The 15733-nt window shown below is 38.9% G+C and overlaps 2 protein-coding genes across 2 annotated transcripts; both read right to left on the minus strand.

The window, feature by feature from the left end:
• Positions 1-4023: 4023 nt before the first annotated feature.
• Positions 4024-7839, minus strand: LOC141014315 (sialic acid-binding Ig-like lectin 12). The gene is made up of 6 exons (XM_073488052.1): positions 7767-7839; positions 7126-7500; positions 6577-6882; positions 6213-6462; positions 5256-5279; positions 4024-4057 (listed from the first exon to the last, which is right to left on the minus strand). The coding sequence occupies exons 1-6, from the start codon at positions 7837-7839 to the stop codon at positions 4024-4026; spliced, it is 1062 nt and encodes a 353-aa protein (XP_073344153.1).
• A 3390-nt stretch (positions 7840-11229) lies between these two features.
• Positions 11230-14088, minus strand: LOC141014704 (B-cell receptor CD22-like). The gene is made up of 7 exons (XM_073488595.1): positions 14016-14088; positions 13381-13755; positions 12777-13082; positions 12414-12662; positions 12160-12232; positions 11774-11813; positions 11230-11599 (listed from the first exon to the last, which is right to left on the minus strand). Exons 1-7 carry the CDS (start codon positions 14086-14088, stop codon positions 11444-11446), a joined length of 1272 nt encoding a protein of 423 aa, XP_073344696.1. The 3' UTR covers positions 11230-11443.
• Positions 14089-15733: the final 1645 nt, after the last annotated feature.

Raw genomic sequence — 15733 nt, forward strand, 5'->3', positions numbered from 1 at the left:
TAAAACAGAGAAGAATTTGTGAATGTCAGCAGAACAGCAACAGACCCAGTAACAGACGTCCCCACTCAGACTTTGTGATAGACAAGCAAACAGACTTTGTTGTTTCAGACGACTAAAATAGTGCAGAAATAAGAGAAGTCTTCATCCTTCCTGTTCACACACTGTGAGTGAGAAAGTCATCAGCTCATCAGAATGCAGATGAGACGAGACGAGACTCACTGCAGCATCTTGCATCTTCTTTCATAGCACATATTATATTAACAACATTTCAACTTCTTGATCACATGTAGGTTTGATTCAAGTGAACAGTAGATATAAAATGTCAACAAGTAAAATATAGAGTGTGTTCTATTACAAGTAGTTTGGTTCTTGTGGAGAGATGAGAGGTTTTTGTCACACCTCTCACACCTCTTTTGTCTTGTCTTGGGTTTTTGTCTCGTAACGTCCTGTTTTATTTTGAAACCTAACTCTCCTCTCGTTTCAGGTCACTTGCCCTTCCTCATGTGTCACCAGTCTGATTGTCTCACCTGATCCCTGATTGTTTCCACCTGTTCCCCATTACCCTCATGTGCTTATAGTCTGCGTCTCCCCTTTGTCTTGTGCCAAAGTGTTTCGTCCTGGTCCGTGCACCCAAGCCCTTTTTCACAGTCATAGTCAGGTTTTCCAAGAGTTTTGCTACGCCACGTAAGTTGTTTTCTGTTTCCTCCTTTGAGAGTGATTTTTCGTTTGTTAAAGTTTTCTAGTTTAGCGTCGATTTTGTAAACTGTTTTCTTTCCTCCCTTTTGGAGCGATTTTGTGTTTAGATAGTATTAGATAGTTGTAGAGCCTCCTGTTTAGGTGAGCCTTTTTCTTTTGTCCTGTTGAGCAGTAGTTTTGGTTTTCCTCCTTCGGGAGCGATTTATGTTTTAGGGTCTTCCCTGATTCTAGTGGGTTTTTTTTGGGTTTTTTTGTCTCTCCCTTTTATTGGAGATTTCCCTTTATTAGGAAGTTTTTCTTCCGTGAGTTATCTTGCCAGGCCTTAGTTTATTAAGTGAGTTTTTCATAGCCCCATTGTTTGTCACTCTTCAAAGAAGGATCTGAATTCAATAAAGTGTGCTTGTACGTGATATCCTCTGCATCTGAGTCCTCATTTTAGTCCAGGCCTGACAGTTTTAAATTGGGTTCATCAGTGAACTAATGCAATTCATCCTTAATGTGAATGTCTTCACAGTCAATGTCAAGCATTTCTCTAGATTCCCTGTTGATGATGATTTCTAGATTCATCAGTTAAATGAAATAAATCTAAATACTGATTATGGTTAACAATTAGCTTTGATGCTGCTGGATTACACTGTGACCTTTTTTTAATATTATTGAAAGTAAAGTGATTATGATGATCTGGAGCCAAAAGGACCGGCTCGCCAGTGAAAGAGGGCACATTGGTGAGCCCGACTTCCTCCAGTTCCAGCCCTCTTGTTCGTATCAATCTACCTGCATCCCTCCAGTGGTCATGTGAGTCTATTCCCACTCATGTTTTTGTGGATTCCAGTGCTGACGACAGCTTCATTGACTCCGCCATGGTAGAACAAACACGCATCCCCATTGAAACCCTCAACACCCCCAAGACAGTAAACGCCCTTGATGGACACCGTTTGGCCTCCGTAACTCATCGCACAATACCCATCACGTTAACCATCTCTGGAAATCATCGATAGTGTCGATTGGAGGAATATATCAACAACATCCTGGCTACTGGCTTAATTAGGTCCTCCTCGTCTCCCCTCAGGGCTGGCTTCTTCTTTGTGGGTAAGAAGGATGGGACCCTTCGCCCCTGTATTGATTGCCGAGGCCTCAATGACATTACAGTGAAGAATAAATATCCACTTCCCCTGATAGATCCCTCCTTCAAGCCACGTTGTCATGCGAAGATTTTCACAAAACTCGACCTTCGGAACGCCTACCACCTGGTCTGCATTCAGGAGGGCAACGAGTGGAAGACAGCGTTCAACACCCCCCTTGGACATTTTGAGTATCAGGTGATGCCTTTCGGCCTTACTAATGCCCCAGTGGTTTTTCAAGCTCTTATTTACGACATTCTCCATGACATGCTTAACCATTTTGTTTTCATCTACTTGGGTGAAATATTGATCTTCTTCAGGACACGAACACATCGAGCAGGTGAGGTTGGTGTTCCTTGAACAAACTGTCAACACATAAAACACTAATAAAAGGAGACAAGAACCACAGCACCATAACAACTTCAATACTGTTGATTATCACAAAAGATGAGAGGTTTTAAATTGGACCTTCACACAGAGCTGCTTCTCATACAGCTGAAATCTCACCAGTTGGGACTGTTAGGTTAAATACTGGAGTGATCAGGTATTTTAAGGGAAACTGAGTCACAGGGGGTAAAGATTTGGATGATCTGTTAGCAAAGAGAAACTGAAGGAAAGTGTTCCAGTCAAAGAATAAATAGTCAATACTTGGACGATGAACACAGTTGTGGAGCACATGATGAAGACATTTTGTTGCAGAGAGCTGTGTGGAGGACTTGTTGACAGAAGCAGCAAACCAACTTCCCTTTTTACTTTTAGCTCACAGGTTTTTCTCAGAACTCTCTTCATGACTTTGTCGGGTTACATCCCACCACTTCTCTTTAGCATTGTCACTTTGGTTTATCAGCCACACACAGAAACAGGTCTCCTTCATCTGCATATATGTATATATGAAGCAGAGAGAAGTGTGCAGCACACAGCTTTAAACAGTGTTCATGTTAAATTATAAAGAAGGTGAGTAGAAACTTTACATGTCTAAGTTGTCTACTTTAAGCAGGAATTGTCATTTTTAAGCTACACAGATCTACAGTTATACTTTAATGATTAATCCATGTCCTTACTGACAGTGATTGAAGAAACAAAAAAATGCTTCTTCTGTAAAAATAATAATAATGAGATTTCCATTTTCAGCAACAGGGAACTAACAAATCATACTATTTATTTGTCTTTAGTAATGATTTGACCTTTATGTTGGTTGTTATATTGAGATATGCAGCCTTTTCTGAAGATATCAGATGATTTTGACACAAACACAACAATCTGCATCACTGTTAATGTTTGTGGTGGTGGTGACTCGTGATGAATTTAGATCAGAGGAGTTGTGAACAGGAGCAGTTCAAAGTGTCGCCATGACCAGCTGGTGGTGTATGAACCACTCATGACTTAAAGTACAAAAAGCTCACTGCTAATCACTCAGACTCAGAGCCAGAAGTTCATATTTTATTAAAGTCATTCCTGCAGCACAGAGAAACATACAAATTAAAAACAGCACTGATTGATCTGCATTAACAATCATTCAATTATTTCAAATCAAATCTTCAAACCCTCACTAACACATGATACTTTCTAATTTATTTTTATTATATCAGTCTTTGATACTTTAGGAATTACTGAGAAGCGCCCTCATACAGATCAAATCATGATGAAATTATATTTACATAATTACACACAAGGTAACTAAAGCAAACATGTAACTATCAACTACAGCTGTAATATAAACTTATTGGGGTAAAAAAGGCTGTTTTTGTCATTCTTTGTGAGCGGTGTGAAAACCTCGTGAAAAATGAAGGAAAAGTCAACTTTAAAGACCTTTGAGGATCCTTAAAAAGTGTAAATGTTAGTCATAGAAGGTAAACTTCACATCAGGGGACTCCAAAACATGAGGACATGACCTCTGTTACCTCTGTGGCAGCTATAGTAACTTCGTAGATAGATTGTATTATAATAGTATTACTATGATGCATTAAAACAAGCTGTTAAAATAAACAGAACTCCTTCACACTTTCTGCCTCTTAATTATCTAAAATGTTTCAAATAATCATGTTGTTGCACATAAGAAAACACCATTCAGCCCAAGAGAAAGAATGAACATAAAAATGCGATAAATCAGCTCAATCTTACACAAACTAATGATGAAACAGAGAAATATTCCATTTATGGTGAACATGACGTCTTCCTCTTCTCCTTCATGATGCTTGAATCTCAATCACTCTGTTGACATAGTCTGCTTCATCTGTGTCCTGAGAGAGAGACAGAGAGGGAGAGAGACAGAGAGAGAGACAGAGAGACAGAGAGGGAGGGAGAGAGACAGAGAGAGACAGAGAGACAGAGAGGGAGAGAGAGAGACAGAGAGATAGAGACAGAGAGAGACAGAGAGACAGAGAGGGAGAGATGAAACGCCCCAGATGTCAGGAGAACAAACACCAATTTACCATAAATAATCATATCATTGAACATAGCATGAGTTATACCTACCTTGGTTTAACCATTACAGCATCAGGGAGTTTCAACATGGCAGTGAATGCACTAAAAGAAAAAGCTCGAAGAGCCCTACATGCAATTAAGAGAAAATTTTATAATTTCCAAATTCCAGTCAAAATCTGGCTTAAAATATTTGATAGTGTCATCCAGCCCAATGCGCTGTACGGTAGTGAAATATAGGGTCCACTCAGTCATCAGAGCTATACCCGCCGGGACAAACAGCCAACAGAGTCTTTACATGCAGAATTCTGCAGACACATTTTACACGTACACAGAAACACACCAACAAATGCATGTAGAGCAGAGTTAGGCAGATACCCACTGATAATTAACATTCAAAAGAGAACGCTCAACGTTTTTAACCACCTGAAATCCAGCCCCCGAGACACCCTCCACTCCAAAGCCCTCCAAACTCAAGAGCTGAGCCCAGAAAAGAGTCCCCTATGTCAGCTGGTACTGAGGCTAACTGCCCCCTCTCAGACACAGTCTGACCAGCCTCACAACAACACTGCTCTCCAAACACCAATCAGAGTAAAGCAAATTATAACACAATGTAAAGAAACCTATCTGGAACATTGGAAAGAAGAAACTAAAAGCCAAAGTAGATTGTAATGTTATCTATCCCTAAAAAGAGATTATGAATTAGCAGAATATCTCTCTACTGTCAGAGATAGAAAGCAGAGACAGATCCTCACCAAGTACAGGCTCAGTGACCACAAACTGACAATCCAAACAGGAAGACCCAAAAAATCATGGCAACCAAAAGAAAACAGAACATGTGGTCACTGCTCGACAGGTGAGGTTGAGACAGAGATGCACTTTCTCCTACAATGTAAAACATTCAACGAAATGAGGAACATTTATTTTAACAAGTTCAGCTCTGTAATCTCAGATTTTAAAGAGCTGAACGACATCTCATAATTAAAAATACTCCTGGGAGAAGGAGATAGGGCATACCTTGCTGCCCAATATGTGTCAACATGCCACAACCTGAGGGACAGTGAATGACCCACACACGCACACACGCACGCACGCACGCACGCACGCACACACACACACTGTATATACTGTATATATAATTAATGTAAATCAATCTTGGTGTTGTGTTTGTGTTGTTATTTGTTGTGTTCTGTCCGAGTGTTTGGACAGATGCTTTGGCAAAATTGTTGTTAAACTTTCATGCCAATAAAGCCCCTTTGAATTTGAATTTGAATTTGAATTTGAATTTGAATTTGAGAGAGAGACAGAGAGAGAGAGAGGTGTTGGTGCTCTGCAGTGAGTTTAATGCAGCTGAAAGAGAAACGCCAGCAGCACCTTGAGCTTGTCTTGGTAAATCAAAGTCTAATATAAAGTGAGATTAGCTCTCCTTAATGAAATGAAGACAGTTTACTGTTGACAGAATAATGTACCTGTCCTCATCTAGTAGCTTACCTTCACTGGTTTGTTGCAGCATCTTGATCTGAACCACCTGAAAGAAAAGGAGATGGAATAAATAAACATGAATACAAGTGAAACATTTTAAAGAGAACAATAAGTCTGTAGCTGGAAATGATCACATCATAGAAAAGTTGGTCTCACCACTCAAAGATGACGATTGTACTGCAGAGCATTATGACTCCCAGGATCTTCACTGTAACGTAGACAGAAAGCCCAAACTCTGTAACAAGACAGCACGGTCACCTTCTCCTTAATGGAAAATGTTACGACTCTAAAACATCCTGAACTTTAATTGCTTCTGTTAACCTCAAATGTAAACTTGTACATCATAAAACACGACCTTCAGCACTTCATTAACCAAAATAAAATGTAATGTAATTAAACAAATTAGCAAACAAACAAAGAAGCAATGCAGAAGCAGGAAAGAAGAAAAAAGCATGAATTAAAATGAGCAGATTCAGTCCAGTTATACATTTACCTGCAACATTCAAATGGATCTCTAGTGACCTCTGTCTCCCGAGATTATTTGTGGCCCCACAGTAATAATCTCCTCCATCTGTCACATTAAAGCTGTAAAAGTGTCCTTCAGATACATTCATTGGTCCATCTGTGCTGTTCCTGAACCAGGTGAAGCTGCTGACGGGAGGCTTGGCTCTGCTGGAGCAGGTCAGGTTCACCCAGCTACCTGCTGATGCACTGATGGACACTGAGGTGTCTTTAGGAGCATCTGAGGAAAATGTGACAGAGATGTGAGATATGAGAGTAACATGAGAGCCTGAATAAGATCCTTTATTTTTATCATGTGCTGACAGGATCCAATAACAAACTCTGGTTGTCTTACATGAAACACTGAGAGTCTTTGTCTCCTCTGCTGTCTTGACATCTTGTCCTTCATTCACAGGATATGTGGCAGAACAGCTGATGTTGTATCCATCATGTTGGTCTGACAGAGTGATGGTCTCCTGGATTTTAGTTGTAAAGGTCCCATCTGTGTTTTCCTCTGCTTTGTTGTGAGAGTCTTGTTGGAGATTCCAGGTGAGTTTAGGAGGGGAGTGTGGACAGGGAGTGAAAGCTGAGCAGGTTATAGTGACAGACTCCTTCTCCTTCAGATTATCTGGGATCTCAATTCTGGGGCGACGAGGAGAATCTGTGGGTTCAAATCAAACACATACTTAAAAAAATGAAAAAAATTAAATCATGTTAAATTCATTATTTTGTGTTTTTAAATGCCAAAGCTGAAACAGAATCTTACAATCACACAATTTCCTCCATAATGTGACCATTTAATGTCAAACAGAAATGACACAACAAAATTAAAATGTATTATTGACTCTTGTTTATTCTAAACACAAACATTATAGACTGACTGACAGAAACAAAACTTTCTTACCTTCAACTGTTATTTGAAGAGGATCACAAACAGCTGTTGCCTTGAATGGGTCATTCTCAATCCTGAAGTAGTATGTGTTTGTGTAACTTGTGATTAAACTGGAAAATAAAGTGGTGCAGTTTTTCTCTCTCAGGTTTCCAGTTATCTTCATTGGATAGATGTTATTTGTCTTGTCACTGTGGAAAATCACATAGTTTTGATTGTTGGGACGACTTTTAAACCACACTCCAAAGATTTCTCTGCTGCTGTCAAACCATTGTTCTGTTTTAGGTCTAAAGTTACATGGGATTTGCAAACAAGATCCAGTCAGTGCTTCCATCTTCTTTGGTGCAGTAATGAAGAGGGCTGAATCAACAGGACAATCAGCCAAAACACCTGTAAACCAGAATGTTGATTAACAAAATGTTAAAAATAGTCTTCATAAAGAGAAAGACTAAATATACTTCAGCAGTAATATTTTGCATCATGGCCTCATACAGTCTGTTCGTTGTACAGTTTTTGTTGATCTACAAGAAGCAGATAACAGTCTCCACTTAATCCCACACAAGCCTGACCCCCGGTGGTGACCAAACCCAGTGACACAAACACTCCAATGATTAAAGTAATGTCTCCAAATAAAAGTGAGTGAACAAACAGCTCACCTGAGAGAAAGAAGAGGCTCAGCAACATGTTGGCTGTCACCATATTCACACACAGGACTGAAATGACACTCATCATCAGCTTCCCTGTCAAGCTGTTGTAATTAAAACCACATCGACTTCCCCCTTTATGAATTTATGCCCCTTTTTTATACCAGGTCTCTCCTTTCCTGCTGATATCCTCTGAGTATTTTTACTCACATGACTCACTGCGAGTCTGTATGATGTCAAATCTTTACATATGTGTAAAATAATAATATTATGATAATATTTACTAATTATAATATTTAAAACATTTAAAACATTAACTATCACTTCGCTCACATGTAACAACCACAATGATGTCGCTGACTTGTGCACAGTCACTCTGGGTCACTCTGTCACTGTTGCTGTCACCATATTCACACACAGGACTGCAATGACAACCATTATCAGCTTCCCTGTTTAGCTGTTGCAATTAAAACCACGTCTACTTCCTCCTTATTGACCAAAGACCATGCAACATCCATGACCTGGTTTTTATTTCACACGTACACAAGAATTTATCACATTTCCTGCTGATATCCTGTCAGTATTTTTACTCACATGACTCCCTGCAAGTCTGTATGATGTCAAATCTTTACCTGTGCATCAATGCTGTAATAAATATGATAATATTGATAAATGATAAAGATATTTAAATCATTCAAAACATTAACTTTCACTTCGTTCACATGTAACAACCACAATGATATTGCTGACTTGTGCACAGTCACTGTGGGTCAGGTTGACCTTTGTAACTGTTGCTTTACAGTATTGTACAGTATTTTCATTATTCAAACATGCAGGAAAAAGGAAAACGAAAAAAGGACGAAAAAATAGACCCTTTTTGCACCCATAGAAAGAAGCATTATTACAGAAACCCATGGTTAACAGTGGAAACAGTAACAAAAGTGATGCAGGCCTTGAAGAAGTTTCAGTTTTCAAAGATCAAACTCAGTGTATTCAGTCCTGGTCAGTGTTTACCTCTAATGATGATTACTGAGATCAGTTGAGGCCCCAGAAATGACAATGAAGCTGTAAAAGTGTCCTTCAGACACAGTCATGGGTCCATCTTTGTTCTAAATACAGTTCTGGATCACTTGTTAAGACATTTTATTGCAGAGAGCTGTATGGCTGCAGTCAGTCCTTCAGTCCTTATCTTCTTAACATTTTATCAGCAACACACACACACACACACACACACACACACACACACACACACACACACACACACAGTTCTGTTTCAACACATTTCCATCAGTGGTAATTATAGATTAAACTGTGAGGTGTCTCAGTTTCCTTGAACTAAAGAGGATATCTAATAATACAACCTGACGTCCAATGCCTCAACTTCTTCTGGAGTGTTAACAACAGAAGACGAGACAAAGACTGTTTTATATATGTTGTCACCAGAGAGTTTTGGTACCTGTTACAGACGAGGACTGTACCTGAAAGAACCACAAGATGGACACACTCTGCCATCAGTGTGTGGATGTGTGTGTGAAGAGGTGTATGTGAGTGTTTTAAAGTGTCTCAGTGGTCAGTAGACTGTGAAAGCGCTACTGGATATAAATGCAGGTCCATTTACCATCATGATGAAAACACATTTATTAGAATTACATAAATGAACTTCACACAGAAGGGAACTAAAGCAAAAACGTCTCATCTGAAGTGTAAATATCAGCCGCAGCTGTCATATAAATTTCGTGGAGTAAAAAAGGCTGTTTGTGTCATTCTATGTGAGCTATGGGAAAAACTCAAGAACAAATCTGTCCGTCAAAAAGACAGTTACATTTAAAGACCTATGAGAATCTTTAAGAAGTCATAATGTGTCAGTTATAGAAGGTAGACTGACCTTCAGGGGTCTCCAACCGCCACATTTTGACCCCACAAAAGTGAGGACATGACCTCTCTATCCTCTGTGACAGCTACAGTCCTGGCTATAGTTACTAGTTACAACACATACTCTCATTATTATGACTTATTGTTAGAATAAAACAAGCAGTTGTCATTAATAAAAATCCTTCACCTGCGTTTCCATCATCTGAAATATTCCACATAAATTGTTCTAATTTCAGCTACAAAGAAAACATCATTAAGACAAAGAAAAATAATTCACATAAAAATACCACAATTCAGCTCAATCTTACAGAAACTAATGATGCAGCTGCAGTTTATTATATTTGTGTTATCTTCCATCAAAATAAACATCTGTCCTGTTTACACTCCATCCTTTGTTCATCTCACCAACCTTCACCAGACTTCTTCTGTGATCCTCAAAAGCGTCATACATTTGTTACATTACAGTTGACCCACACAGTACACTTTTCTATTTAATTTTTAAGCGTTCGCTGAGATGATGCTTGACAAATCACTCTCCCTTAAAACTAGGGTACAGAAGATGTGAGTGACACGTGGTTTAAGTCCACATGAAAACTTGAAAACAATGGTGGCATTTTAGAAGGGTTGGTATTAAAGGGTTAAAGACTTACAGCTGTTGAGTGCAGACAGACCAGTTTACAGAGCCAAAGGAAATAAGGCTGAATGTGGCTACAGAGCTGTTATCACTTCTCTTCGGCACATCCACTCTCTTTAACCACACATGCACAAATACTGTAGACCTAAGGCTAATATGTAGCCATCTTTCATCACATTTAGAGTTACATCTTGAGTTCCCATTCGGCCTCAGAACTGACTTCTGAGAGAATCATCACCCAAAGACCTTTGATTGACTAAACTACAGTACTGTAGCAGATAGCGCTTTGAGTTGAGGTTTTACACTTTAGATGCAGTACTAAAGCTGCATGACTTTTGTTTTGAGTTTTCCAATGTGCTGCTCTAAACTGTGAATCATTATAATTGCTGTTTGCCTTTGTGCTCATCACGAGCTGATTTGAGCTTTTCCACATGTGGATCAACAGTGTTAGTTCTGCCACCGTGTGAGCGCACAATAAGCTGCATTTCTATCTAAAACCAGGAAGGTGATCAAGCCCAAGTTCGTCCAACAGCCTCCAAGTAATAGAAGAGCAATACTGTGGCTCTCTGCGGTCGTTAACTCTTTGCTGGGCTCCAAGCGTAAGATTTTTTTTCCCCTCTCTCTCTTTCTCCCCTCTACTAACCCACACATACAAAATTACGTAATTAATCATCAACTGCCAATAAACAAACCAGTGTACCAACAAGTTGTTCTTGAATGTGATCCCACATTAAGAGCATAACAGCTCTCCTCCTGCAAGTTACATCTTTCTGATAATATTGGGCATGTGTGAATTGTATGAAGTAAAATGTTGGACACACAGTAGATTATATAACACTCTGTTGTCAAAAATAATTTAAAATATCACAAAACTAAATCACAAACCTTTCAAAATGAAACATAATAACAGAACTGCCTCTGGTGTTGTGCATTTATTTTATTTAAACATGGGACTTTTATTTGCACATATCTGACATATATATAACAGAAATGTCTGTGTGAGGTCAAAACACAAATGTGAACATGCTGATCATGTAAAGCTGCACAACATCTTTCTGTCCAGGCTCCAGTGTCTACACCAACACATATATAAAACATGGTTTATGACTTAAACATTAAAGCACATTAAATATAAATTCTTCACTTGAGTGTAGACATCCTCTGGGCCATCAGCAGTCTGTGTTTAACTGTTTGCAGGCTTGGACACGTTAACCTTTGCATACAGTGTCTCCTCCTGCTGTCCACTGTCCTGGACTGAGTCAGAGGACGGTTCAGGTCTGCGCCTGGAGAAGTCGATCTCTCCATAATGGATGTTTTCTTCTTCTCCTTCTGTTTGACCCTGTATAAACACGAACCAGAACATGAACAAGACATGAGAGGAACATTTTCAGCGTTATCCTTTCACCTCAAATAATTACTGACCCATCTCAAATGAATTCAATTGAATTTTTGGACAACAGATGTAAAACATTCAAAACACACAGTCCGTAAAGTTTTGTAGTATTTTTCGCACCTGAGTGTGTTGTGGAGTTGGACTTCTTGATCTTAAATGCCTGTAAAACATGAGAGCCTGTTAGAGTATTTGTACTGTTCTTCAGGTGTGTTAGTAAAATGATGGAAATAGATATTATCACATGTGGAGCTGAAATGTCAGTGCCAGTTACTGAGTCAAGTGGTCACCGGTCAGATTTTCATCGAGATGTGAAGCCACTGGCACTCCAGCTTGTATGTGGGTGCAGTTTGATGATTTCTGTCCTTTTGATATGTTTTGTTTTTACTTGAAATTGTATATTTTTGTATACAACATCTGTTGTTTTCAGTTTTCTATGGACCTTTTTATTGTCATTGATAAAGTCATTATCTATCATCTTAATTATCTGCTTGATTAGGGACACTTACCAAACACAAACAACCAGACAGATGAGTGCAATGATCCCAATAAATCCTCCTAGTACTGCCTCCCATGGAAGTCCTGAACACCAATTAGAATTTTTATGAGTGAAAATTCTATCTGCGTTGTTTACAATCATCAAGTGTTTTTACAAGCAATGTTAGAGTCACAATATTTATTAAACTTGAGAAGTCAAATGAGACATCTGCCCCCATGTGCAGGGGTGATTGTTACAACACATGTAGGCTACTGACTAGCTTACCTTTAACAGTCAGATGGATCTCTGATGACTTCTGTCTCCCGAGATTATTTGTGGCCACACAGTAATAATCTCCACCATCTGTCACATTAAAGCTGTAAAAGTGTCCTTCAGATACAGTCATTGGTCCATCTTTACTGTTCCTGAACCAGGTGAAGCTGCTGACAGGAGGCTTGGCTCTGCTGGAGCAGGTCAGGTTCACCCAGCTACCTGCTGATGCACTGATGGACACTGAGGTGTTTTTAGGAGCATCTGAGGAAAATGTGACAGAGATGTGAGATATGAGAGTAACATGAGAGCCTGAATAAGATCCTTTATTTTGATCATGTGCTGACAGGATCCAATAACAAACTCTGGTTGTCTTACATGAAACACTGAGAGTCTTTGTCTCCTCTGCTTTTTTGACATCTTGTCCTTCATTCACAGGATATGTGGCAGAACAGCTGATGTTATATCCATCATGTTGGTCTGACAGAGTGATGGTCTCCTGGATTTTAGTTGTAAAGGTCCCATTTGTGTTTTCCTCTATTTTGTTGTGAGAGTCTTGTTGGAGATTCCAGGTGAGTTTAGGAGGGGAGTGTGGACAGGGAGTGAAAGCTGAGCAGGTTATAGTGACAGACTCCTTCTCCTTCAGATCACCTGAGATCTCAATTGTGGGACGACGAGGAGAATCTGTGGGTTCAAATCAAACACATAAAAAATCAAAGAAATCATGCTAAATTCAGATATTTGTGTTTTTATAATGCCAAAGCTGAAACAGAACATGCACTTTTTTTCTTTTGTTTGTTTTTGTTTTGTTCAATTAACCCCAAAATGTGTTCATTTAATGTCAAATTGTTATAAGTGTTTAATCGGTGTAAAAATTCATGGTAAAGTGAAAGACCTCTTAAATTAAAAAGCCTAATGGATTTCACATTTCATTCTAAACAATAACATTATAGACTGACTGAAAGAAACAAAACTCTCTTACCTTCAACTGTTATTTGAAGAGGATCACAAATAGCTGTTGCCTTGAATGGTTCGCTCTCAATTCTGAAGTAGTATGTGTTTGTGTAACTTGTGATTAAACTGGAAAATAAAGTGGTGCAGTTTTTCTCTCTCAGGTTTCCAGTTATCTTCATTGGATAGGAGTTATCTTTGTTCTTACTGTGGAAAACCACATTGTTTTGTTTGTAGGAACTACTCTTATACCACACTCCAACGATTTCTCTGCTGCTGTCAAACTTGTCTTCTGGATCAGGTCTAAAGTTACATGGGATTTGCAAACAAGATCCACTCAGTGCTTCCATCTTCTTTGGTGAAGTAATGAAGAGGTTTGAATCATCAGGACAAGCAGCCAAAGCACCTGTAAACCAGCATCATGATGAACAAAATGTTCATGGACAAATATTCTCGATTAGAAAGAAAAATTATACTTCAGCAGTAATATTTTGCATTATGGCCTTATTGACTGTACAGTTACAGGTTTTATCAGTTTACAAGAAGAACAATCTCCACTTAATCCCACACAAGCCTGACCCCCAGTGGTGACCAAACCCAGTGACACAAACACTCCCATGATTCAAGTAATGTCTCCAAATAAAAGTGAGAGAACAAACAGCTCACCTGAGAGAAAGAAGAGGCTCAGCAACACGTTGGCTGTCACCATATTCACACACAGGACTGAAATGACACTCATCATCAGCTTCCTTGTCAAGCTGTTGTAATTAATACCACGTCGACTTCCTCCTTAATGACTATCTATGAAGTTGTTATTTCACACGTACACAAGAATTTATCTCCTTTCCTGCTGATATCCTGTCAGTATTTTTACTCACATGACTCCCTGCAAGTCTGTATGATGTCAAATCTTTACCTGTGCATACAATGCTGTAATAAATATGATAATATTGATGAATGATGAAGATATTTAAATTATTCAAAACATTAACTTTCACTTCATTCACATGTAACAACCACAATGATATTGCTGACTTGTGCACAGTCACTGTGGGTCATGATGACCTTTGTAACTGTTGCTCAACACAATTGCACTGATGAAAATGTTTTCCTGCCTTTTCAGGCTTTTATTTGTACATTACAACTTTATCTTTGTATCTAATCTGAGTTCTCGTCAACTTTGCCAGTGTGTGATCTGTCTGACTGGAAACATCACACACTGGCATCACTTGTGCACGGTCCAGGACAGGAAGCCTCTCCAGCTGGTGATTAAAACCGTCCACGTCATCATTAGTTCTTATTTACTGAGCATCGGTGATATCGGTGAAGTGTCTGCACTGACTCCTGAACTCATCCTCAACACTCACTTTGAGGACACTTGATTTTTCATTAATTAGTCTGTATAGCTTCTTTTTTTGTGTGTGTGTCTTTGTAGTTTAGGGAATTACAAGCAGAAATGTCCCTATACAAACTTGTATTGCATAAAACAAGAGAGAAAAAGTGAGAAACTGTCTCATCATTTCAAAAATCTAATTCGAACCTTTTCAAAATACATTTTACATACAAAGGAACACATGAAAATGTGCCATAATTCAGATTGTCGTTGAATCTGTACAGTATTTGTTGTTATGTTATTCAAACATGCAGGAAAAAGGAAAATGAAAAAAGGAAGAAAAACTAGACCCTTTTTGCACTCATAGAAAGAAGCAATATTACAGAAACCCATGGTTAACAGTGGAAACAGTAACAAAAGTGATGCAGGCCTTGAAGAAGTTTCAGTTTTCAAAGATCAAACTCAGTGTATTCAGTCCTGGTCAGTGTTTACCTCTAATGATGATTACTGATTTACTGAGCTCATTTGAGGCCCCAGAAATGAACTCGTCCCTCTATGACATTACAGCTGTAAAAGTGTCCTTCAGACACAGTCATGGGTCCATCTTTGCTCTTAACACAGTTCTGGATCACTTGTTAAGACATTTTATTGCAGAGAGCTGTATGGCTGCAGTCAGTCCTTCAGTCCTTATCTTCTTAACATTTTATCAGCAATACACACACACACACACACACACACACACACACACACACACACACACACACACAGTTCTGTTTCAACACATTTCCATCAGTGGCAATTATAGATTAAACTGTGAGGTGTCTCAGTTTCCTTGAACTAAAGAGGATATCTAATAATACAACCTGACGTCCAATGCCTCAACTTCTTCTGAAGTGTTAACAACAGAAGACGAGACAAAGACTGTTTCATATATGTTGTCACCAGAGAGTTTTGGTACCTGTTACAGACGAGGACATTACCTGAAAGAACCACAAGATGGACACACTCTGCCATCAGTGTGTGGATGTGTTTTAAAGCGTCTCAGTGGTCA

Source organism: Pagrus major, chromosome 19 (genome assembly GCF_040436345.1).
Source record: "Pagrus major chromosome 19, Pma_NU_1.0".
Lineage (NCBI taxonomy): Eukaryota > Metazoa > Chordata > Actinopteri > Spariformes > Sparidae > Pagrus > Pagrus major.

Bases quoted from the DNA above. Each gene is read 5' to 3' on its own strand.
- LOC141014315 (XM_073488052.1), bottom strand. From the start codon at position 7,839: ATGAGTGTCATTTCAGTCCTGTGTGTGAATATGGTGACAGCCAACATG. The intron at 6,883-7,125 runs GTAAGAAAGTTT...TTGAACCCACAG, and splicing joins TCTTCAAATAACAGTTGAAG to ATTCTCCTCGTCGCCCCAGA. The intron at 4,058-5,255 runs GTATGCCCTATC...TCTCTCTCTCAG, and splicing joins GACACATATTGGGCAGCAAG to GACACAGATGAAGCAGACTA.
- LOC141014704 (XM_073488595.1), bottom strand. From the start codon at position 14,088: ATGAGTGTCATTTCAGTCCTGTGTGTGAATATGGTGACAGCCAACGTG. The intron at 13,756-14,015 runs GTGAGCTGTTTG...GCTGGTTTACAG, and splicing joins GAGCCTCTTCTTTCTCTCAG to GTGCTTTGGCTGCTTGTCCT. The intron at 12,233-12,413 runs GTAAGCTAGTCA...ATTGGTGTTCAG, and splicing joins GATCCATCTGACTGTTAAAG to GACTTCCATGGGAGGCAGTA.